General features: G+C 44.2%; 1 protein-coding gene across 6 annotated transcripts in view; it reads left to right on the forward strand.

Annotated features, from left to right (window-relative positions):
- Positions 1 to 26,621, forward strand: part of SYNE2 (spectrin repeat containing nuclear envelope protein 2) — a 351,025-nt gene that overhangs the window by 274,212 nt on the left and 50,192 nt on the right. For all 6 annotated transcript variants that reach the window (XM_083167027.1, XM_083167022.1, XM_083167024.1 and 3 more), the window contains 7 exons: positions 1,229 to 1,384; positions 8,649 to 8,807; positions 9,744 to 9,910; positions 18,172 to 18,334; positions 23,141 to 23,328; positions 23,674 to 23,824; positions 24,955 to 25,137. In XM_083167027.1, coding sequence (XP_083023153.1) covers positions 1,229 to 1,384; positions 8,649 to 8,807; positions 9,744 to 9,910; positions 18,172 to 18,334; positions 23,141 to 23,328; positions 23,674 to 23,824; positions 24,955 to 25,137 — 1,167 coding nt within the window. The remainder of the gene's footprint in view (positions 1 to 1,228; positions 1,385 to 8,648; positions 8,808 to 9,743; positions 9,911 to 18,171; positions 18,335 to 23,140; positions 23,329 to 23,673; positions 23,825 to 24,954; positions 25,138 to 26,621) is intronic.

Below are 26,621 nucleotides of genomic sequence, written 5' to 3' on the forward strand. Positions count from 1 at the left end.
AAATATTCATGTCAGCCTTTTCATGTGTCGACATGTAGACCTTTTACTTGTGTCGATGTTTTGTCAATGTCGACCTTTTGCAAGTTGACCTTTTGGTGTCGACCTATTGGCTGCCGACGGAGACGATGTCTATCCTTCTATTCATACCACTTTCAACTACCAGTATGTTTTTATTCCGTTAGGAAACCATAGCAACCAGAGAAAACACATTGAAACATGGGAGAACATATAAACTCTACACATATATGACCTTGCTGGGAATTAAACCTGAGACGGGTATGGGTCATTGTGTCAACATATATTAGGTCGACATGCATTGGGTCAACCACTGAAAGGGGACATGGCTTAGGTTGTCACACAAAATAGGTTGACATGGCTATGGTTGACAGCGCTGAAAGGTCGGCACAAGCATTAGGCCGACAGTCAAAAGGGTCACTTTTTTTTTATCCTAAATGTTGTCAGTCGACATGGACACCGCCTAAGTGTACCGCTGCGCTCACCATGCTTCTGGCACGGCGCTTTTATTCTCCCAACATGCCTTAGTGGATGGTAATGCATGAAATACTGCCTGTCGACACGTCGGCTCAAAAAAAAAACATGAAAAACTCATGTCGACAATTTGACTGTCAACCTTGCTATTGTCGAACTAATGCTTGTCTACCTTCCAAACCTGTTTGCCAAGGCAACCTATTTCCTGTGTCGACATAAGCCATGTCGACCTTCAGTGGTCGACCCAATGAATGTCGTCCTAAATAGGGTGACCGTATTCCACTTGAGACCTGTGAAGCAACAATTATGCTGATTTTGCTAATAGTAAAGATACACTGTAAGAACAAGTGTAGAAAGTCCCCAGCACATACTATTTATTGCAAACTAGTGTAAACTTTAAGCAGTGTTTAGATGTGAGGAGAGTGTAGTTACTACCACTTGTGCCATAGTACAGTATGTATTGCTTTATGTAGTCCTTGCTACTTTTTTGCCTTAACACCTTCAGTGCCAGCTGAGACCAGCTCAGCAGCCTCCTGCAGCTGGCTTTGCTTGTGATGCAGATGGCAAGGACATGCAACTGGTGAGGCTGTGCATTGTCTCACAGCCATTGTGCTGGTTTACGCACCCAGCAGCCTTCCTTACTACCCCTCCCCCACACACACCAATCACAAGATTAAACAGGTTTGCAAAAAAAGCCAGGGCTGAGCTGTGTGGATTGTCCCCCTGTGTTCCAATGCAGGAGCTCCAGGAAGCGCTGGATGAATGGGGCGATAGTTTGAGAGATCTGGAAAACATGAAGACCGAATTATCACAATATATCATCGCAGAGGATGGGATGGTTCTGAAAAATCAAGTGGAGGCTTTGCACAGGCAATGGGAAGAGTTATGCCTCAGGGTGAGTAACTTGTGGATGTTTATGTTACACTGTCCTGGCCTCTCTGCTGCCCAGCATGTTATAAGGGAATGCATGACACTGAAGCAACTTTTTCTGTTCTTAAATGTGAGATTTCCCTTTTTATGTCCTTTTGCAGCCTGAATAATGAGTTGATGTATGTGATATTTATATATCATTACTGTTGTAAGTGTTTTGTCTTTGTGCTATTATGTTGTGTTTTATGTTGTGCTGTTTTATGGTATTTGCTTTGTCTTTCTTGTTTGCATCCTAATTTAATAGCAAATGGAATAATTTGATCCCCCCCCCATATTAAAATAAATCAAAATAGCATGACATTTATATGCTATGTCTTTGAGCAGAGCCCTTTGTATGGTAAAATGTGTAAATGCCATGTTTTAATTATCAATTTTGACCTGTTTCCTTTGCTGGTGATCTTTTGTGTAAATTAGGGCAAGCTGGTTAAATGGATTAACTTGTATTTTAATGTATGTGCTGAAAAGTCCTGTCAATCTAAGCGTATTATAGGACGACTCGCCATATGCACACACGGCTAACCCACAAAATACAAATATCTCAATTCATGAGGTAATTTTGACTTCAGGTATTGAAAACAACCCTGAAATATACTTTCTGATACTTTTAAAGTGGCTGCTGGTCATCTCTGTGTGTTGCCTGTAATCATATGTTAATATTATAGCTGTTTCTTAAGACTGCATAGAAGATTGCAGGCCATATAGCAAGCAATGTTATTACCAGGTGGGTTTTAGTGGTACCTTTTTAAAAATGATTAGAGCAATACTGTATTGCTAGACTGTTATTCATGCATATAATCTATATACTGTATATTCATAGAACCCTCAAATAGTCTACAGCAACAAGTGTCTAGTAATGGCTACTAAAAGCAATGGGTGCCGGACGGGTTCCCGACAGTCGGGATCCCGACAATCATTTACCCGACGTCGGGATCCCGACTGTCAAAACGCTGACAGCCGGGTGCCCGACGGCCACCCGCTATTTTCCCTCGTGGGGGTCCACGACCCCCATAGAGGGAGAATAGAATAGGTGGCTCGCTCGCGTGCACTGGTGCTGGCTGCCTCCGGGCATCAGCGCAGATAAATTGCACAAATCTTGTTTTTGAGCGCAGCGAGCCCGCAAGGGGCTTTTTTTGCACTCGCCATGCTGTCTGACTCTGGCCAGTCGGGATAATGACTGTCGGGATCCCGACTGTCGGAGTCCCATACCACACCCATAAGCAATATCGTCAAATATGTTACTGTGCTGCCCGGACCAGTGAACTCCTCCTCCCTGCACAGCTTCCGGGTGCATGGAGGAGGAAACTGAGCCCTCATACCGCCGGGTAAGGGTTCAGGGAGGGAGGGGGGACCCGCAGCACAATGCCGGCCATCGCTTTTTAATCACATATGTTACTGCATATGCGATTATTAACACTGCGAGTGCCGGCGATGTGCTGCCAGGGTTATTAGAGAATCCCGTCCTGGGCGATATGAACGATGTAGCTCAGAAGGGCTAAAATGTCCTATATTGTTCACTGCATCGTCCAGTGTGTACACACCTCTTTCCAGCATTTCTACTTATCCCAGAACAGCCACGAGGCTCCAGAAAATCAGGTTGCGCTTTCGGCCTTCTGGAGGTCTCTTAGAGCTGGACGCAACCCAACAATTAGCCAGACGATAATGCGGTCAACATTGATTTGTGTCATCGTGGCCTTCCACTGTGCAATAATGGTAATCTCATCATTTAATAGCAGCCATGACAACACAATCGCGGAAAGTACTGCCCCCTGTGGGGCATTACGTGTCAATGATGTGACAACCTGGTAGCCCTACTGCAGTTGCTTAATTTTAAAACCTAAGGGAACTTACAGAAGGGCGTATGGTATAAATTCCTGCATCTGTTTCATTGCCTATTACGCAACCGCTAGTATAACGAGTTGTGGCTGAAAACATTCCCTACTGATTGACTAATTGTTGGCCACACAGCTTTGAAGTAACATTTATAAAGTACATTCTAAAAAATTATAGGTAGCCGCTGCCTGGTTGCCATGGGCAACTTATCGACCAGCACACTTCTCCACTCTTATCACTGCTTCATACATCTACCCCGGAGTCTCATGTATGTCTGGGCATCTAGTACGTGTTAGCAGTGGTGCGAAAAACTTCTTGCCCCTTCCAGTTTCTCTTATTTTGCACATTTGACGCACTTATTTGTTTTAGATTTTTAGACAAAACGGTACTTGTTTCGTAGCACGGCCACACCGATTTTGATCAGGTCGGAAAAATTTCCCGATTTTTACATTGATTCAAATGTGAATAGGGTCCCTGGGACCCTATTTTACATTGAAATCAATGTAAAATTGTCCCCAGACCCCAATTTTAACCCCCCCTGATGGCTCAAATGCCCCCATTGTGAACGGCACCCCACGATTGACGCCAACCTGAAGTGTGGCGAGGGGCGGCGGTACGCGTCCTCCGACCTTTTCATACCCCTACTTTCCACGTCGGCGTGGAGTTGAGAATATAAAGTGGTGAGCCCGAAGCGTGGCGAGCGCATGCGCATAACTTCACAAGTATACGCGGGGCTTGCTGCGCTCGCCACGCTTCGGGCTCGGTGACTCGCTGCGCTCGCCACACTTTATATTCTCAACTCCACGCCGACGTGGATAGTAGGGGTATGATAAGGTCGGAGGACGCGTACCGCCGCCCCTCACGGGCTCGCTACGCTCGCCACACTTCGGGTTAGCGTCAATCGTGGGGTGCCGTTCACAATGGGGGGGACATTAATTAATACCCATGATGGGGGCATATAAAATGAGAAATGGCCCATATTGGGCCATTTCCCATTGTTTCCTATGTAAAATGTGGTTTATCGCGTCCATCGCATCTTGTGCCATTATAATGGCACAAGACCGATGCGATCAACGCGATTGCAATGTTAAAAATATTTTAACATTGAACCCTATGGCTAAATCGCGTTCATCGCGTCGGTCGCGTGCCATGTTAATGCACGCGACCGTCGAGATCAACGCGATTTTGCCTTTGCCGGCAAATGGGACCAGATTTCAAAGGAAATCGGGTCCATCGCGTTACTCGTGTACCTTAACTTAAGGTACACGAGTAGTAACAATTGTGGCCGTTCTAGGAAACAAGTACCGACAAAACTAAATCACAGACCAACAAATACACATAATACAGTTTTAATTGATTTATTGTAATGAAAGTTGTACAACATTTATATCACTTATTATGTGAAAAATAAACAGCCCCTCACCGAAACTTATTAACTGATCGTGCCACCAGCCCCATTTGTAACCACATCTAATAAAAGTACATCACTTTAACTTCACTGTGGAGGAATCTTTGCAGAATTGCTTTCATTCGGCCACATTGCGATCATGAACTGCCTGTTTAAGGTCCTGGCACAGCCTTTAAACTGGATACAAATCAGGACTTTGGCTAAGCCACTACAATATTTGAATTTAGTTCCTGCTGCGCAAGTAAGAGGTGGATTTTCTCTTGTGATTTAGATAGTTGCATAACCCAAATGCACTTGAGGTTCATCTCATGGACTAATGGTTGGGCATTCTGTCACAAAATCTTCTTATACAGTGTAAAATTGGTCGTGCCAACAACTATGGTAAGTTTCCCAGGGTATGTGGTCATTAGTTGACACTGTCACTCTGGGTCATTGGGTCGACACAGCACAAAGGTAGTCTCGTTTACAAGATCGGCATGAGAAAAGGTTGACATAAGTTTTTCATGATTTTTTTTTTAAAACAACTTTGTTCATACTTTACCATCCCAGTGGGCATAGAACAGTGGTTCCTTAACTTTTTTCTCTCCCGTACCCCTTGATTAGACTTTTCATTTATGAGTACCTCTTCTCTCAATTTTAAATATCCACAGTCATTTTGAGCGGAGTATAAGTGAGCGGTATGCGTGTCCTTATACTAAGGAGTAGCGGAGGAGTAGTGTGCAGTCAGGAATCGGGTCTCTCCGTGTCTGGCTGCTGGCTGTGCACTGTCCCTGGGTACCGCTAAGGCCTGTAGGATTAATGCCGCTACTTCCTCCACCTGTGTCAGCGCAGGGCAGATAAACGCTGATGCCTGATAGCAGCGCGGGTAGTTCTCCGTGGATTGCTGGTCGGCCTTGATGACGCTGCAGACTGAACAGTAAGTGACGCAACGTTGTCTTCTTCGGCCATCACCAATATTATTTTCAAGTACCCTGTGTCGGGAACCTCTGTCATAGAGGGGAGAATAAAAAAGTGTGCAGAAAGCAGCGAGGCACCGTGCCCAAAGGTGACACGGTACATTTATACAGTGTCCATGTCGACATAGACGCCAACAAAAAGTGCAAAACTCATGTTGACATTTTGCTGGTGCCGACCTAATGTACAGTATGTACACCTTTTTCATGCGTCAACCTAATGATTGTCGACCTAATGACCCTATTTCCCAGGCCCTGGAGCAGCAATGCGCCACCATGTTTGAATGTTGGTATGAAGTTCTAATTGTGGAATGATATTTGCTAGCTGTAGGCTAGATGTTAGTCTACAGTCCACAGAACATTAGCTGGAAAATGCTTGGGGTTATCAATGTGGTCTTTTTTTGTCAAATGGGAGACCAGCCTTAATTTTCCTCTTGGTTACCGGTGATTTTTGCCTTGCAACTCACCCATGGATGATATTTTTGCTTTCTTATGGTTGAATCATGAATTCTGACATTGGGCCAGCTGCACTAAGCTTCAAACGTGATAAAATGGAGAGCGATAAACAGCCAGCCAATCAGCTCCTGCCAGTCATTTTTCAAGCACAGGCACATGGCAGGTGGGAGCTGATTGGCTGGCTGTTTATCACTTTCCACATAATCACTTTTTAAGCTTAGTGCCTCTGGCCCATTATCTGATGGGAGCAAGGCCTGCATCTCCTTAAGGGCCAGATGTACTAAGGCTGAAAAGTGATAAAATGGAGAGTGATAAAAAGCCAGCCAATCAGCTCCTACCTGTGATCTCACAGGCTGTGTTTGAAAAATGTCAGGTAGTAGCTGGTTGGTTATCACTCTCTATTTTATCACTTTTCAAGCTTAGTAAATCTCACCCTAGGTGTTTATCTGTGTTCTTGAGTGACTTCCTGGATGAGCGGTCAGTGTGCTATTGGAGGAAATTTGGTAGGCTTTCCATACCTGGGAATATTCACTCCCTTTGGACATACTAGCTCTCTTATTATGGGTTGCAGGATTATCGGAGTCTAGAATTGGCTTTGCAAATCTTTTTTCAGGCTGATTATATTAAATAACTTTCTCATCTCTTCTGGATTTTCTGTTGAATTTCTTGTTGAGACCTTATAGCCAACTGTACTAGAATGATTATATTTTAGTGCTGTTTACATTCAACAGAGATTGGTACTAAATCCCGGCGGTCGGGATTCCGACAAGGGGGGGGGGGGACGTGCCTAAGGGGCCATTAATATTTAACATCGGGACCGTTGATGTTTGATAACTTTTTAGCTTCAATAAGTGAAATGATCTTTTAAAAACTCTATTTTGGTTTATACTTAGGTTGTCTTGGTCTTACATTGAATTCTGTAATCGTATTTGTCACACTTAATTGTTTTAGATCCTCAAATATAGAAGAAATTAGGATGGGGGCAAAAACGTATTCATGCCATGGTACAACTTTGGGCATCTTCACTTGGGTCTGACATCTCTCTGCATTCATAAATTTGGCGTTTGCAGATGTCAACTGGGCATACGTCCTAAAGGGAGATCAGTCTCATGGGCATGTACCAAGAGTTGCACCATATTGGAAGTTGTGCGGGAGAGATGCTGTATTTCAGATGTCGGTTTTACACGTAGCGTGGGACGGTTGATGTCTGGCAGAGAAATAATTGTAACATATAAAGAATATCTTTAGGAGCCATTGTGGCTGATTTTCTCTTGACTGGTTGTTTATCACTCTCCATTTTATCACTTTTTGAAGCTTGATACATCTGGCCCTAATAGAGGCATTGTGAAAACGTTATTTGCCAGCTCTTAATTGCTGTCTTGTGGCTAGTAAGATAATTGGTACCCTTGAATGTGGCAAGTTTCAGATGAAGGGGTTAATTTTATCCCCAGGGGAATGTCCAATCAGCCCCTGATATGCAGGCTCGAGCTGCGGATGATTTGTGGTCTATATACACATTGCATACTTATGGATTAATAAAGTGATATTCATATGGAATAAGGCTTAATGTAAATGAATGGAATAGAATCTAAACAGACTGTGCATGACCACAGATACATTAAGTAGGATGAGTAGCTAGAATGGTTATCTGCTGTCATGATTTTAGTTTTTTTGGCAATCTTTCAAGTTGGTTTAATTTATATTTTATTATAATCATCTATTTATTAGCTGTTTCTTATATAGTGCACACATATTCCGTAGCTCTTTGCAGATAATGGGGGAGATTCTCTAAGCTAAAAATGCGGTAAAAACCCCGTTATCTGGGTTTTTACTTCATTTTGGGATGCACTAAGCATCCCCCCGGCGGGGGCATCGCCAGAAAAATTTGGGGATGCCCCATAGAAGCCTATGGGCTTCTGCCGCCCCGCACGGACCCCCGCCGCCCCGCATCGCCCCCTCACCTGTGTCCAGGCAGCACAGAGCTGTGCTGCCCGGACCTGTGACCTCCTCCCTGCACTGATCCTCTTCTGGGTGCAGGGAGGAGGAGAGCCCGGCGCAGCAGCATCAGCGCCGGGTGTGGGAGGGAGGGGGGAGCCGACAGGACCTGCTGGGACCCGGCGACTCTCACCGCAAAGGACAGCTCGTAACGCAAGAGCTGTCCTTTGCTATAATTATCGCATATGTTAGAACATATGCGATAATTATAATTGCGAAGGGGGCGGAGCGTTTTAGAGAATCTACCCCAATATTTGCCCATTCACATCAGTCCCTGCCCCAGTGGAGCTTACAATCTATATTCCCTACCACATGTACATATACACATTCATTCTAGGGTTAATTTGTTGGCAGCCAATTAGCCTACCAGTATATTTTGCGATTGTGGGAGGAAACCGGAGTACCCGGAGGAAAACCACACGCATACAGGGAGAATATATAAACTCCACACAGTTAGGGCCATGGTGAGAATGGAACCCATGACCTCAGTGCTGTGAGAAAGTAATGCTAACCATTACACCATCCGTACTGCTCATTACTTGTGTAATAAGTTGTACACTAATTGTGTTTGGCCCAATCTGTTGTAGGTCAATCTGCGGAAACAAGACATAGAAGACCGTCTCAACGCCTGGAACATATTTAATGATAAGAACAAGGAGTTGTGTGATTGGCTGACCCAGATGGAAGGCAAAGTATTGCAAACTGCTGATGTTAACATTGAGGAGATGATCGAAAAACTACAGAAGGTAAGCCATAGAGATGTGATATTGCAGTGGGAGGTCTACGGTATTACATGTTATATGGCTTGTTATGCTCTATGTTATGTTTAGGGTAAGCCTGTCCTGTTCTAAGGCCTTGTCTTGATGTGTCATCACATCTACAATTAGTTTTAATTAGTTTTATTTCTCAGGTCCAGATATTTCTTAAGTTTCATACTAAAGACACTACAAATAGAATGGCAGGACAGGTTACGGAGAATATGTAATGTAATATGGTATTTTACAAACAAAATACCTACAAACTCTTGTAGCCTCTTGATTTGTGTAAGTTGGTTGCTATGGCAACATCACTTTATGTATTTTATTTATTATTGCCAGTTATTTATATAGCGCACACATATTCTGCAGCACTTTTACAGAGAATATTTATTTGAATATTCACATCAGTCCCTGTCCTAGTGGAGCTTACAATCTATATTCCCTACCACATGTACATCCGCACACACATTCTAGGGTTCATTTTGTTAGGAACCAATTAGCCTACCAGTATATTTTTTGAATGTGGAAGGAAACCGGAGTACCCGAAAGAAACCCATGCAAGCACCGGGAGTAAGGGTCATGGTGGGAATGGAACCCATGACCTCAGCACTGTGAGGCAGTAATGCTTACCATTACATAATCCGTGCTTTTCGTTTTTGTAATTTGTAGTATCTGTTTTTCTTTATTTATAAAAGATGCAAATTATTGTTTTTGTGTGGGGACCGTAGATCACTGCACACTATGTATAATATGACCGTTACCTAGATATGATGATAATGTAATCTTATTCCATAACGTAACAGTATGCCACTCAAGAGAAGTAGTACTGAGCGCTGAGAATAGTATTCTATAGATTTACTCTGAATTTATCATTTTGAACGTTATAGTCCTAGACTTGACACTTTTGCTGATCTTCATCACCAGGACTGCATGGAAGAAATTAATCTCTTTAGCGAAAATAAGATCCACTTGAAGCAAATTGGAGACCAGCTCATCATTGCCAGCAACATGGCCCGTTCCACTGAAATTGAAAACAAGCTGAATAAAGTTAATGACCGCTGGAAGCACCTATTTGACGTGATTGGTTCACGGTAAGAAAATATGACTGATCCTTTGCAGAGAAAAAAAAGGGATGTTCCATTGAATACACTGTTCCTAAGCAGATGATGCTTTTTGCTTGCAATAATGTTACCTGCGGTAGTGATATAAATCATCTCTCTACTCCTGCTATCCCGGGCATACGAGGTGAAGTAAGCAGGAGGCAGTGCACCTTCTCTCTACAAACCTTCTGCAAACTTGCACCTTGATATACTCTGCATGCACTATTTATTTATTTTATTTATTTATTTATTAACAGTTTCTTATATAGCGCAATAAATTCTGATGCGCTTTACATTTGGAAACAGTGATAAAACAGAGCGTCAAAATGGTAGGAGGGCCCTGCTCTCAAGCTTACAATGTTTTAGGCACAGCATTGCAAAACCAAAGCAATCTGCTTGTGTGCTTAGTAAGTTGGGTCCATGTAGTTTCTTGTGAATTGCAGATAAAGTCGGGTTTGCTAATGGCTCACACCATGGCAGTTTCAAGCCGCACCCAAAGGCCTTTGTTCAGTGATACAGAGCATTCGTGTTGGTCAGGGCTTAAAGTGGACCTGGGGAGGTGGTGGAACTCCTTTTCCTCTTCCACCTTAATCCCTCCCCCCATTAGACCGAGCCAGGGCCAAAGGTAGGGTTTTCGGCACCCCCTGCAAACTCATGCTTTTCTGTTAGAATTACTGTGCAGGGCCAAGTGGAGTTTAAACTAGTTCCACATCACCGTTACAGGTGGTGGAACCAGGGCCTGATTTCCCACAAGGCAACCAAGGTGGGTCCCACGGGGCCCGTGAACAGGTCTAATTTACAAACCTCCATAGCCCCTACAAATCTGTTTCCATAGGTGGACTGCGTGTCCTTCGTTTGGACATAACTCCACACCTGCTCTCTGGCACTTTCCTCTCACTCAGATGTAACTCATGCAGCCGCTGTCAGTGGCATATCTCAGGAATCTCCAAGCCGCCAGTCACCACACTCAGCGAGCTGGCTCCCTCACACTGCTCAGCCAGTCGCATCAAAGTTAGTGCTTCAGTGTTGGGTCCCTTTTCTCCAGTGCCCCGATGTTAAGGGAAAACAGCCCCCTACTCTCACATGACAGAACCACGATGGTGAAGATTTTCCCCCATTACTAAAGTACTTTCAAAATATAGTGTTATGGATGAGTGCCATGAGGTCTAAATCCGTCTCTGGATGGAACGCAGTCCCCCTCCCCGTTTTAACCCCTGGTGATGGGGATATACCTCCCTGCCGTATGCAAAGGAGGGACCATAGGCAAAAGCGGGGGGGTTTCTGGTTGCCTGGACATCCCCTCCTCTTGGCAAGTGCATTAAATTATGACAACAATAGCACAGATATATAAAATGATCAATAGAGCTGCCACCACATCATGCAGTGTAAGGGACAGAGCAGAGCTGCTGCACATGCCCAGTGTACCAGCTTCTTCTACCACATTTACTGTATGTGTAGATCTGAGCCCTCAAACATCACAATGGATCAGAGAGCAGCTGCCAGGAGAAAGTGCAGTATTGGTTCTATTATGTTTTTGTATTTATTTATTATGATGTTTCAACATCTCCGAACCACTTATCTTATTTAAATGTTTAAAACAGCCTATACTATAGACCATCTGTACTGTTAAATATTAATACTGTATTCCATACAGTATCTATTCTAGAGTATAAAAAGACCAATTTTTCAGGGATGTTGACACTCCCCCAGACTCCCGGACTTTCTCTGGGATAGGGTCACAAGGTCGACGTGTGGTTAGGTCGATAGGATCAGTAGATCGACATAGGGAAGGTCGACAGTCAAAAGGTGGACATGGGTTTTTTAATTTTTTTTTTGAGCTGACGTGGTATTTCATGCCCTACCAATGTTTTACATTGTGGGAGAATTAAATAACGTGCTGAGCACGGCGTTGCACTTTTTTAGTGTCAATGTCAATGGAAAGGAAAAAGAAAGGGAAAGCCCCATGTCAACCTTTTGACTGTTGACCTAATGACCCTGTTGGCCTAACCCCATGTTGACCTTCAGTCATGTTGACCTAGTAGTGTCGACCTAGTTGCTGTCTATGCAATGATCCATACCCCTTACTGCAATGCGGATCCTGCTTTTTCCACTGGGGACTGTGCCTTCAGATCAGCATTGTTCTGCCTAAATGGGTAGAGTTAGGAGTTTTACTCTTGCTTCCGCCTTAACTGTCATTAAGAGCAAGAAGAGTAATGCTTTCTCGCATGAGATATTTCTTCTAACTTGTTCCATTCTAAATGGAACTAATACATTTAATGAGAAATATAAGTGAGCAAGAATAGATTGAGAGAAAAAAATTATATATATATATATATATATACGGTACTTGTTTCCTAGCCACGGCGCCCACGATATTCAGTCGTATGGCATCGTATGCATTGTATCGCATCGCATGCCATATGCCCACATGCGATGCGATTTTAAATTGTATAAGGACCCTAATAGGTTTTTTCAATGGTAAATGGCCCCCCTATACGATTTTTAATTGTATAAGCACCCTAATGGGTGCTTACAATGCTAAATGCACCCCCACTATCAACGCCAACCCGAAGCGCGGCGGTACGCGTCCTTCGACCTTTTCATACCCCCACTATACACGTCGGCGTGGAATCGATTTTATATAGTGTGGCGAGAGCAGCGAGCCACTGAGCCCGAAGTGTGGCGAGCGGACGCACATTACTTTACATGTATTCCGCGTCCCCTCGCGGGGCTCGCGCTCGCCACACTTCGGGCGCGGTGGCACGCTGCGCTCGCCACACTATATAATATAAACTCCACGCCGACGTGGATAGTGGGGGTATCAAAAGGTCGGAGGACGGGTACCACCGCTTCTCGCTGGCTCGCCACGCTTCGGGTTGGCGTTGATAGTACAGGTGGCGTGGGAGTGCTTTTAACATTGTAAGCACCCATTATGGTGCTTATACAATTATTTATCTTATAGGGGGCACATTTAACATTGAAAACACCCATTAGGGTGCTTATACAATTTTAAATTGTATAAAATATATATATAATTTGATTTCTTTTTTTATTTTAGCAGGGAAGTATCTGTCGGCTGTACTGAAATTGCACTTTATGTTGGTAATTTTCTGACCTTGTGTACAGTTTCAGTTGTTCTCTGTTAAATCCTGTCTAGCAACTGGAAAGTACTCTTCAGAAGTATATCTTGATGTAATTACTGTCATTTAGTATGTGCGCCTTTGTGTTCCAATGTAATTGCTTGTAATGCTGCATTTAGATGGCTTCGAAGTTAAACACAACATATAAATAACTTGCATCAGTCCAGCCGAGACAGTGAGCACATTTAGTCTGGCTGCGGGCTTAGGCACTCGGCTTGGCCATATGGCACCCTCCTCACATGGCTTGTGTGCGTGTGTAAGAGCTTGTGCCATTCAGAAAAGAATTGTCAAGTCCGATTACCGACTGGAGCTTGATGCTGACAAAGGGAGGGGGGAGAAGGGAGATTGGAGTTGCAGAATATCCACCCATACAAATCGCTGAGTACAAACATCTGCTCTTTTACTGAATTATAATGGTTAACGAGGCGGTAAAATTACATTTCTGTTACAGAAAGCCAAATGTGGGTGCATAGATGTTCTTGCTGGTTTACATGGGTTAATGGGATTTGAGAAAACAAATTAAATTTTTTTAAAGCGAAATAGTAGCACTTTAAAGATATCTTCATTCATTGTATTGTATTATATTATACAATTAAAGTGAATTGGCCATTGTTACACAATGGAGTTCAAATAAAGTTACGGAAATTCTAATTGATGAAAGAGTGACCTTGACCCTCCGTTACACTTCGGAGATAATCTACTCACAGGAACTTAGTGATGTCACTGCTTCCTAGAAACACAATAGCCCCCAAAAAGTCTGCTTGCAGTGTGTGAATGCAATATATATGCTTTGAAATTGAGGTTTAGATTTTTTTTTTCTTTTAGGACTCTTTAACACAAATGGTGAAATTTCATTTGCTGAAATACTAAATGAGCCACCTGTGCTCAAGTACGGATATCCTCAAACCCTGGACTGTTTGTTGTTGCCTTGAGGACTGAGGTTGTGAAACAGTGGCCTAAAGGCCCCCATATACAGATGGAGCTCATGCCATCTTTGCAGGGGATGGCGGAAGATTTGCCAGCCGCCATCCCCCGCCAGGGGACGCGCGTGCTCTAGATGCGCGCACGTCCCCTTACAACGGGGCTCCCTCTGGGTCCCCGCCGCCTCACCGAGGGTCGCCCCGGGTCCCCGCCACCTTGCCGCAAACCCCCCCCCTCCCAGCCCTGTCCCTGAAGCGGAGACGTACAGGGTTCCCGTCCCCCCGCCGACGGGAAACTGCGAAACACGTGCGTGTGAGACGCACGCGCGTCTGTCAGATGGAGCGCCTCTCCGTCTTGAGCCGACTGGGACCCTCCCCAGTGGCAGGATTACATGTGATACATTCAATGTGATCCCACTCCCTGTCACCGTGAAGGGTCCGACAAGGAGATCAAACGTGCAGCACATATGATCTCCGGGTCCGATCCGATGCACAAGGGACATCAGATTGGATGTCAGACGCATGGTATTTGGGCCGATTTCACCAGTTTTCTCAGCCCGATCCTCTGGAATCAGGTGAAATTGGGTCCAAATCGCATAGTGGGCCAAATGTAATAGGGTGAGAGTTTCAGAAAGTGAGAGATTTTGGGAGAGTTTTTCCATGTTTTTTTAAAGCAGCAATCAATTACACTGCAAAATCAACCTGGTTTTGCAGTGTAATTGATTGCTGCTTTAAAAAAACATGGGAAAACTCTCCCAAAATCTCTCACTTTCTGAAACTCTCACCCTATTACATTTGGCCCAGAGTATCTGAATTCCAACATCATCTTTGAGAAGCTTGTGGCATGTTCGTATGCAGACAGTGTTCCAGTCATTGGGCTTATGGTGCATCGCTTTCAATAAATGTGTATGTGATATACAGATGTAGCCGCGCTCATCGTGCCGCATCGCCACCGCTCTCGCCCATTTGTTGCAACATATTTGCTCCTGTGGCCAAAAACTCCACACTGCGATATTGCTGCTCAGTGCGTTTGTGTGAGCCACAGAGCAAATTAGACGCACACGCATAACAATGGGATTGCGCCAATCACCGCATGAGTCGGACATGCCAATTGGCACGGCAACGATGAGCGTGGCTACTGCTGTAGGTGTGTGGGGGTTTTTGTGTGTGTTTCTTACTTATAAATGCTGCAGATGTATTATTATTATTTTATATATCCAGGTAGTAAAATGTTATTATGTGTAGACATTCTGGGTTCGGGTTTTTGGGTTGACCAGTGTCTGGGTCGACATGTACAATGTGAACATGAAAAAAAATGTTGAAACAAGGGGAAAGGTCGACATGAAAATGTTCGACGCATGAAAACCAGTTTAGTTTTTTGGAGTGTTAATCATGTAGTACATGGAACCCCAGTTAGTTTACCACGTCCCCTTGGGGCATGCTACCATAGTAAACATGGATGCTAGTATGGAAAGTAAAAAAAAAAAACTAAAAAAAAAATCATTTTTTGAAAAACTCATGTCGGCCAATAGTGTTTGACCTAATAACTGTCGATCTGAGTCCTGTACAGCAGCATTAGTGGCATGCCAAAAACAATAGATGGAGCTGTAGTGTATAGTGGCAAAGACTGCAATTGCACTGGTGTTTGGTCATCTGCCTATACCAGTGATGCTAACCTTGACACTCCAGCTGCTGATGAACTACACATCTCAGCATGCCCTGCCACAGTTTTACTATTTGCCCTTGCTAAAACTGATGCAGGGCAAAAGTTAGCCATCACTGGCCTATACTGTACCCTACTCTGAGTGTGGGGGATATAAGATCCGCTGTGGATCACTGGTGGTATGCTGTTGCTTGGAAATACTAAATATTTTAGCATTGTAGTGATAAAGGGGAGAAAAAGTGACTCCCCCCCCACCACCACCCATGCTTACGGCCCGGATTAAAGGACTTGTACCACAAAGCTGCATTGGGCTCTGAGCCAAGTGACATTTCTTGTACAAGCACTCAGCAGGTGTCTTCTGCCAGATGTCATTCAGCGGAGAGCAGGGGGCAATAGAGCATTAGCCTTGGGGCCAGTTCCTCTGTTCCTGTGGCTTAATCAGTACATGATTTAGCTCTGCGCTAACTGTAAATCCTAAATCTGACCTATTGGCTGTAGACGATTGTTTTATTGCCCTTTTCTTTATTATTATGTTTCTAGGCGATAATTAAATTGTCGCCACTTCCCGTTTTTGTTTTTTTATTGTTCTCCATCCCATTAACAAACAAATGAGCACTTTAAATATAAGAAACTAGTTCGAGAAATAATTATAATAACAACAACCATAATAAAAATACAAAAAACCATGGTGCTATAAAGTACAAAATGAACGTGCATATAAATATATTACATACCTATTCATAAAATAGCATGCAGGGAATTATCCTGTCAGCAAAGCATGCTGGGAGGAAAATTTGATATGCACAGTTCTGGTTTGCAACATTAATTGCGCTTTTTTTTTTGCACAATATAAGTTTTTTGTAAACCGTTAAGAGTATTATTTAATAAGGTTCTAGATTTTGTATGTTCCTTTTGATTGCCTGTGATTGATTTCCACGTGCCTTGTTCTTATAATGGCGATTTAAACAATGTACCACACAAAAGCCCATCACTTACAATGTGAGACTAGGTGGGTATAGTGTTTGCCAGAGACTGCAGATCTTTTAATACACTTTGCAAAGCCAATGAATAAGTAGGCCACAAGATGGGGAGGGGTATCCTTTTCCTGAGGACGCTCTGCAAATGTAGTGATGCTGAATGAAGTCCTGGGGGGATTCATAGTAAGGAATTCTGACAGTAAGTGCGATGTTATGTCTACTGATACAACGTGGCCCACCCCTGTCTTCCTAGTCAGCGCGTACCCTGTGACCAGCTCTGTGTAGGGGGATGGGTTTCCAGCGAGACTCCACCGTGCAGACCTATGAATAAATGGCTGTCAGAGGAGATGCAGGTTATGAGGCCTGTGATTCCTCTCTCTTTCATGACCATGAATGATTTGGGATCCTCTCAGATCATGCCAGGGCTAGGGGCAGCTGGAGAAATATGCAGGAGACCTTTTAATACAGTGTATTCCAAGGACATAATTCCCTTCTGCGTTTATGGTAAGACATCTGCATATGCTTCTTGTCTTTTATACAGGTTATCATCATGGGCTGTCTCCCAGAAATGCATGTTTCTCCTGTCTTGCTCAGTACACTACAGTCACACAGGCGTTCCTGTATGGCTCTCCTTGTTAGTATTGGTTTCATTCAGTGTGGAAATTAGACTACAATGGCAGAGACTGTGGGTTGCTTCCTTGTTTGTATTGCTGTTGTGGGCATTCTTGGCATCCCTGCCACAACATCTGTGTCCTATATTGTCGTGCTGTTACCCCACCTTTGGGCATATATGCTAAGCCTCATCAGTACACAGGGCACAGGTGAGCCGTGGGTATCTGATTTCAGTACGTATGCTGTTATATTAATGTTTGCTTTCCCTGCAGAGTTCTGATTAGTCAGTAATTGTATGTTCCTTTATATTATAAAGAGTTAATGTTTAACGTACCTGTGATTGACTGCAGTGTTACCCATTACTAGAGTTATTCAATAACGCTGGGCAGGGGCATGTGGGCGATCCTGAACGATGCAGGATCAGATGCGAGCCTCAGCAGGTGTCTCCTCCTGTGGGGAAAGAACTTGCAGAATACACTGGACTGTTACTTATTATATTATATACGTCGTATAGTAGCCTGTGGGTGGGGGGTGGTTGATATTAATAGTATATGGCAAACTTAAAAATATAAATTGACACTCAATCTAAGGGTTTTCTGATGTTGATTGTACTATTGCGTACAGTGATCCCTCCAATGAATGATCCCTACTGAGGTTTTTTTTGTTTTTTTTTTTACTTTTTTGTTTTACTTTTGCAATTTCACTTTTCGTGATTTTTTTCTTTTTGTCGTCATTATGGTAAGTGCATCTAGGATCCGGTTCCTGGTATGTTACATTTGTCACCTTATGTACATCAGGGCACCATTCTGGTTTCATTAGCCCACTTTGTGGCCGTGAGCCTTGTTACATCACTCATGGGGGAACCGAGGCCTGCCACCCGCTTTGTACTGCTTGCCATGCTGTAGTGGTTCTGACTTGTACTTGTGTTCTACCTGCACAGTGTAAAGAAGCTGAAGGAGACTCTGGTGATCATCCAGCAGCTGTACAAGAACATGAGTAACCTGCGCACTTGGCTGTCTCGCATTGAGTCGGAGTTATCTAAGCCCGTTATCTACAGCATCTGCCATGACCAAGAGATTAACAAGAAACTGGAAGAACAAAGGGCAAGTACATATTTCTAGTTAATACTCTTTAAAAAAAATCATTTTTTTTCTGCTGGCGTGTCTGTTAATGGCTCACTTAGTAGAACGTGCAGTGCTAGTTAAAAGAATCTAATGAATTATGCTTTAGCGCAGTGGTTAGGGAACAGGGGTAAATTACCCCAAATGGAGTAAAAATTCCTGGGGGTAATGGACAGTCGTGCTGCCGAGACACAGCCGGGCATGCATATGAATCTATATGCATGCCCGGCTGTGTCTCGGCAGCGCGACCGTCCATTACCCCCAGGAATTTTATTTCATTGCATATGCATGCCGGCTGTGTGTGTGTGTGTGTGTGTGTGTGTGTGTGTGTGTTACAGTACTGTAGTGTACAAGGACCTGACACAGTGCAGTGCGTCAGGCCTTTGTGTATAACTCGCTTCCCTGTGTGATGTCCCCGGCCCCGCCTCCAAGTCCGCCCACTTCTTCAGTAGAGTGGGCTAGTTGCTGCGCCATCTTGGCAGCGAGCAGTCTGTAGTGGGAGAATAAAATAGTGTGCCGAGCGCAGCTAGGCATGGAGCCCAAAGCATGGTGAGCACAAAGCGGTGCACTTGATCCTGTAGTAGGGGCCGCGCTTCCTATTGGGGCAAATATTCTTTATCCTTTAGATGTAGGATTTCCTTCTTTATTCCATTAGGTGTTTTTGACCTCAGGAAAAAAACAGAAAGGGGCCTCTTCTAGGCCAAACACCACACGTAGATCGGGGGTCACACGCTTGTTAGACCAATATGTCAGACCTTGTCCCATGTCCTGTTGACCTTGTCCCATGTCGACCTAGTGCTGTCGACCAAGTTATGGTCAAACAAATGATCCATACCCCCATTGATGATGATGGCTGTTTGGCTGTTTTGTACCACACACAGCCATACATGGTAATCATCATCATCATCAATGGCTGCCAGGCTGTGGACCGTACTAGCAGGATAGATCATCAATTTATGGGGCTACAGTGTGTATTACAATGATTTCCTTCCTTTCAAATCAAGGGGGTAACATTGGTGTATCTAAATATATTTTAGGGTAAAAAAGTTTCCTGAACCCTGCTTTAGCGGCACCGCCAATATAGTTATCTATACCGGCGGAGATGTTGGTCAAACTGCTGTGTATCTGGTGAGATCAGGGCAGTGCTCTGTATATGGTGAGAGCAGGGCAGTGCTGTGTATATGTAATACCCTGCTCCTGCGATGTTTTACTGTATGTCTGACATGATGCTTTGTTACACACATGTCTGTTAATTTCTCAGGTAGACAATTCCCAGCAGCCTCTGCAACTGTTGCAGAGGTCAGGAGCTGGTCACATGATCAGGGTCAAAGGATGACAGTTTATAGTGGGCAGCAGTTGGGCAGGGCAGTCTGAGGTGATGATGAGACCAGGGAGAATAGGTGCAGATGTGTAACCACCAATGGAGGCTGTGTGGGGCCACATCCCAGGAAGATGTGATCTGGGGCCCCCAGCGCTGAAAGACATGCAGTGAGAGTGAGGTAGTCTTCCATATCAGCATCCACCTTGAGTAGTACAGAGACTGGCAGAGGCAGAAGGAGCAATATGGACAGCACCATAAGGCCTCCAGCAACTGACAGTGAAAGTAGGCAGGTTATGAGGTAAAACCTGGATATCCTTATAAAGAGAGAATGCGGGCATAGCTGCAGTCTGTAGATACCCTGCACAGATGTCAGGAAAAAGGTATCACCTGCAAGCCATAGGTTTTTACACAGTGCCAGACAGCTACATTAAATACTGAACTGAGCTTTAGTGGAAACAAATATGTACAATATTCTCAAAGCCAGAGTTGCTTCTATAGGAACAGTACAGTCGGTGCCTCATTGAAAATAACATTTAGTGTCTGAAGCAAAGTATGTAATATTGGCCAAAGACAGAAAACAGCTTTGTGCCTGGCATAAAGAATTAAGACAGTTCTCCACAGAGGCACCTTTTATGAACTAATCACCTCAGCTCTACAATTAGTGAGGATTGTATAAGGGAAGTCACATTAAAGTTTATCCAGCAGCAACTGATTTGTTCAGAGATATTTATTTTAACCTGTAAACAGATTGGCATACAGCTGAATTACTAAGAGTATAACTGACTTTTTTTCCCCACCGGAAGTCTTACAAACGTGCACGCAACGGAAAAACTACAGACTAACTACACTGTCTAGGAAACTTAGGAAATGTTTTATCGGATTCGTACAAACCGTGACTATTTCTATAATCTTATTATTTATTCGCTTAGAGGACCTTTTTAAGAAAACTTGAATGCAAAGATTATTGCAGAAACACCGTACTGTGTTTAGGGACCATTAATTGTTCTACTATGAAAATTTTAGCAGTTTCATAAATATGGTTACAGTAACTGAAAGCATTTAACGTGTGACTTTGTATCTGTACATCCTTACTGTGCATAGTGGGTTAACCCTTTTAATTCAGGTTATACTGGCATCAGAGGTAACCAATGAGAAGGTAGATTCATTCTAGTATAACAAAACCTGTGTTGTGTTGGAGTACAATTTCTTGCATTGTAACAGTGTTATAATATTTATGTTGTTATCTCTTACTCTTAATATAAATATATTACCCTTCATAAAATAATCTATTGACAAAACAAGTGGTACATTATTGAAATTATACTTATCTAAGAAGTACATTACATATATGGTGAGAGCAGGGCAGTGCTCTGTATATGGTGAGAGCAGGGCAGTGCTCTGTATATGGTGAGAGCAGGGCAGTGCTGTGTATATGGTGAAAGCAGGGCAGTGCTGTGTATATGGTGAGAGCAGGGCAGTGCTGTGTATATGGTGAGAGCAGGGCAGTGCTGTGTATATGGTGAGAGCAGGGCAGTGCTGTGTATATGGTGAGAGCAGGGCAGTGCTCTGTATATGGTGAGAGCAGGGCAGTGCTCTGTATATGGTGAGAGCAGGGCAGTGCTGTGTATATGGTGAGAGCAGGGCAGTGCTGTGTATATGGTGAGAGCAGGGCAGTGCTGTGTATATGGTGAGAGCAGGGCAGTGCTGTGTATATGGTGAGAGCAGGGCAGTGCTGTGTATATGGTGAGAGCAGGGCAGTGCTGTGTATATGGTGAGAGCAGGGCAGTGCTTTGTATATGGTGAGAGCAGGGCAGTGCTGTGTATATGGTGAGAGCAGGGCAGTGCTGTGTATATGGTGAGAGCAGGGCAGTACTCTGTATATGGTGAGAGCAGGGCAGTGCTGTGTATATGGTGAGAGCAGGGCAGTGCTGTGTATATGGTGAGAGCAGGGCAGTGTGCAGATCTATTACTTGTAGGGCCTGGTTCTGAGTCAGACACGAAGCGGAAGCCTATCTGCTACCTTATGCTAGAACTGCATGCACACTGCTTCATGCCTATGGTTGTACCACTCACTGTTTTGGCACTTACAGCGGTCTCCATGGTAGTTGCAAATGGGTATGAAATTGGCATCCCTTCTCCATACGCACACATCAGATTAGGACACCTGACTGCTCGCCCATGACCCCACCGCAGGATGGATCTTTACTATGCGTAGCTACCTAGAAAGCCCATGCCGCAGACTGCGAGATCCAGGCACTCCCATAACTTCAGTCCATGTGCGTGTACATGGTGTGGTACACAAGCAGCCTGCAGTTGCTCTTTGCTCGCCTTGCTTATTCTGATGATAGCTGTGTTTGGATAATGACAGTTTGTAGCTGACTCATTGTAGTTTCTCTCTCCACTTTTATCATTTTCCAATGAATGTGGCTAATGAACGATCTGTTGTGCGGTCATGCAGGGATGCGGTCGTTAGATCGGCACAAGAAAGGTCGACACTAGAAGGTCGACAGTGACTGAAGGTCAACAATGCAGAAGGTCGACACAGGTTTTTTTTAATTTTTCCTCACTGTGGTTCCAGAACAGACGGTAGTTCATGCCCTACCATCCACTAGAGTGAGCGGCTACCGTACACTTAGACAGTGTCCAGGACTTGACGTCTAGATCTAGACGCCTAAAAAAAAATCTAAAATTACTTGTCAACCTTCTGCATTGTCGACCTTATGCCGGTTGACCTAAGGACCCTGTCGACCTAACAATCCATAACCATCATGTACTATATTGTTCAGTGTGTGCGGACAACTGCTGTATATTTACTCGGCCATCAACCAGGTTTGTCTAATGTGTACCCAACATAAGTCTGTCTGCTCCATAGCCTTTAAATCCTTTTGTGAGAGGAAGAGGATGACTGAAGGCAGTCGGAGCATTAGAAGGTTCAACTGATCCCTGTTGGAGCATTTTAATGCTTCTATAGTGTGTTGACTGTACATAATTGTCCAGCTTTTGGAACCTCTGCATAGGTTTTTCAATATTGCGTTGACTGTACACATTTGGACCCTGTTCTTTGTTATTTCTTTATGTCTTACTATCTCATTAATAAAATTTATTTAAAAAAAAAAAAACTTCCTACACAAAAGCCACCTGCCACGCAGAAAGTTTCAAGACCAGTATGAAAGTCCCTTTGAATGAATCCAGCTTGGTGTTGTTTTAATTTTCCTGTTATTACTAAAACAGGGAAGCGATTCTTTGTGCATGGTATCTCCACTCGTTGTATACATTGCGTACCTTAAGGATCTGTATATAGGCTTCTTTATTTACTCTGTAATGCAAGTGCTTTTTCCTGGACTTTGTGCGCCTGTTTTTTGTGATATCACATGTCTGTGGATTTTTAATGATCATTCTACACATATTGTACTAAAGGTTAAACCTATGTAGTCCTTTGGTTTTAAAGTTTACAATATTCCTTTCAGGACCTTCAAAAGGACATTGAGCTGCACAGCCCCGGTGTTGCTTCAGTGTTAAATATTTGTGAGCGTCTGTTGCATGACACTGATGCATGCGCCAATGAAACAGAGTGTGACTCCATACAACAGACCACCCGGAGTCTCGATAAGCGGTGGAGGAACATCTGTGCGATGTCTATGGAGAGGCGTATCCGGTAAGCGCTGGCCATTGGACCATGAGCTGTATTTGATGTTCAAAATCTGTGAACTTAGGCATCAGCCGATTGGTTCAGTTTACAATCATCCTGACCAATCAGATCACTTGACTGAGATGTGAGCATTGAATGGCCAAATCTGACTGTTAAAGTTCTCATTCAAGCTGTTTCAGGCTAAAACAAAATAACTTATGCCTTTGCCCAGCCAAAATCTGCTCACACAGAGCCACCGGTTTTCACCGGCCAATCAGACGCAGAGCACGACCATAGACGTGCTGACATCACTAAGTAGCTTCTGCACCTCATAAATGATCATAAAACTTTTATGACTTTTCTGTTTTGCAGGATTGAGGAAACCTGGAGTCTCTGGCAGAAGTTCTTGGAGGACTACTCTAGATTTGACGAGTGGCTGAAAGATGCAGAAACGATGGCAGCTTCCCCAGATTCTTCCGATGTGTTATATACAAAAGCCAAAGAGGAGCAAAAGAAGTTTGAGGTCTGCATTTAACCATTGCATGTTACAGTGGTTTGCCTGTGTGTTGTGTGGTGATTTTCTTGGCTGTCTGCTTGCACGAGTTCAGCTTATTCTCTTATATGGTCCTTTCTCTCCTATTGTCCTGTACAAAAGAGGTCATTCCGATTCATTCTCCCCATGCTGTGAGCTCTGCCCCCAGCTTCACATATTTTACCTCAGATGAGGCTAATTCGGGGTGGGCATGCTGTGTCAGGGAAAGGGGGGCTTTGAGTATGTTGACCTCATAGGAGGATGTGACCATGACCTCAGCAGTTAGGGACACACATCCCAGACACTTTTTGATGTTTTTTTCCATAACACCAGGTATATGTGTCCTGTACATAAGTATTTGTGAAGTTAAAACAACTTTGCTTACTTCTAATCATATTGATCCAGAAGATGATCAGACATAATAATGTGCTTAGCGGGGGCCAGGGAAATGCTTGGGCATAGTTCGTACTTGGCACTATGTTAATAATACTGATTATTATTATTTGAATTGTTTTATTAACAGTTTCTTATATAGCGCACACAGATTCCGCAGCGCTTTACAGAGAATATTTGACATTGTCACATCAGTCCCTGCCCCAGTGGAGCTTACAATCTATATTCCCTACCACATGTACACGCACACACAGACATTCTAGGGTTAATTTGTTGGGAGCCAATTAGCCTACCAGTATATTTTGGGGGATTGTGGAAGGAAATGGGAGTACCCAGAGGAAACCCACGCAAGTGCGGGGAGAATATACAAAATCCGCACAGTTAGGGCCATGGTGGGACTTGAACCCATGACCTCAGTGCTGTGAGGGAGTAATGCTAACCATTACACCGTCCGTACTGCCCAATACTGATGTGCCGTGTATACCATAGCATGGTGTGACTTAATAAGCAGGGCTGCGATCAGGCGCAGCTGTGTATTCCTATCGCGCACAAGCAAATTATAGTCACGGGCACACTAGACGCACCAGCATTGCCACGAGTAGGACGCATCGCGGCAAAGCCGTGCATGTCTACATCTGTAATTTGCTACTTATTTCCATGCCGTGTTTTACCTGTGTGATACTGAGATTTTCTTTTTCATATTAATTGCTCTGAATGATTTATTGCAGGCTTTCCAGAGACAGATCCATGAGCGTCTTACTCACCTAGAGCTGATCAATAAGCAGTACAGGAGACTTGCCAGAGAGAACCGCACAGACGCCGCCAGCAGGCTGAAGCAGATGGTGCATGAGGGAAATCTGAGGTGGGACCAGCTGCAGAGGAGAGTGGCTGCAGTTCTGAGGAGGCTCAAGGTGAGGCACGGAATGGAGTTTGTATGTTCCCCACGTTCGCGTAGGTTTCCTCCCACAGTCTAAAAATAATGGTTGGTTAATTGGATGCTTGATAAAATGGCCCCTACTTGGTGCATGGGCTAAGCCAGTAATCTCTGTAAGACTCTGGAAATCCTCTCCTGCTTAGATGGGCGTTCACATAACATTATGTTACTGTGCAATGCTGGATATTTGCAGACACCTGGGGACACATTGCATTGGGGGCTACACCAGGGCCTCCCACATTGTCACTTATCGTGCTCATTTCTAACCAAAATACGATCTTCAAGGTCACAGTGTAATAGTATGACAGATTTGTTCATTATTATTCTTTATGGAGACCTATTATGCAGCGCTTTTACATTAAGGTGATAATGATACAAATAAATAATATACAATGTCCTGAAACTAAAGGTAACAATGGCCCGGTCCAAATGTGCTAACAATTCTAGTTATGCGCGGAGAAATTCATATATAAGGTAATGGGATCTGCTAATGGCAAAGGACCTTATTCTGGTTGAATCGTTCCTCTGCGTGTTCGCACGGAGGACCGATGTTTTGCGCATGTGCAGACGCTGGATGCAAACGGGCACAGTGTGGGTGGAGGGCGTGAGGGGGGCGGCGGCGGATCAACACGCCTATTGGAACGCCCAGCATTTCATGGGTGTTCCCATGCAAACGCTGGTCGTTCCCATGGTGATGATGCAGTGACGCGGCTGCCGAGCGGGCAGCTGACATCACCGGATGCCAGCTGCCCTCCCTGTCCTCGCACAGGGTGCACGGACACCTAAGGCACCTGAGAGGTTTTTCTTGTCTTAGGTTTGCGTGCTCCTTCCACATCATTCGATGGTCGGCGAACATCGAATTATGTGGTCCTCGTCCCAAAGGCTGCGAATGGATGTTTTTGCGAAACATCCATTTGCAGCCATGCGGGGGTCGCAGCGTGCGAGGGGAGGGTGGACATCCCTGCGAGCATGTCATGCTTCCAGCACCCGTGTCAGTGTGGGGAAGATGGAAGTGATACACCAGAAGTGACACACTGTGGTTAGTCTCCACAACAATGGGAGACTTCTTCCGCCATCAGGAGACTTCTTCTTCCAGCATTACCAATTTTATTTTCAAGTCCCCCCAACCAGTCTGCAGCATACCCCCGGGGTACGAGTACCCCAGGTTGGGAACCACTGATCTAGATCAAAGCTGCCAATGGGGCTGGCATGTTACTACCATCAGTGGTGTGGTACAGTTTGAATAAGAAACACTAATACAGAGGCATGAAAGATAAACCAGCCACTGTAAAACCTTCAGGTTTATATACGAAACATAAAGTTGTAAAACTCACTGCTGCTGATTGTGTGTATGACAGATATTTAACAGGGCGATGCTTTTACAGCTCTAGTAAGTAAAAGCATTGCCCTAATAAATATTGGACATAAACACAATGTATAGCGCCAGGTTTTACAGCTGAC

The sequence above is a fragment of the Crinia signifera genome, chromosome 12 (genome assembly GCF_055691185.1).
Source record: "Crinia signifera chromosome 12, ASM5569118v1, whole genome shotgun sequence".
NCBI lineage: Eukaryota > Metazoa > Chordata > Amphibia > Anura > Myobatrachidae > Crinia > Crinia signifera.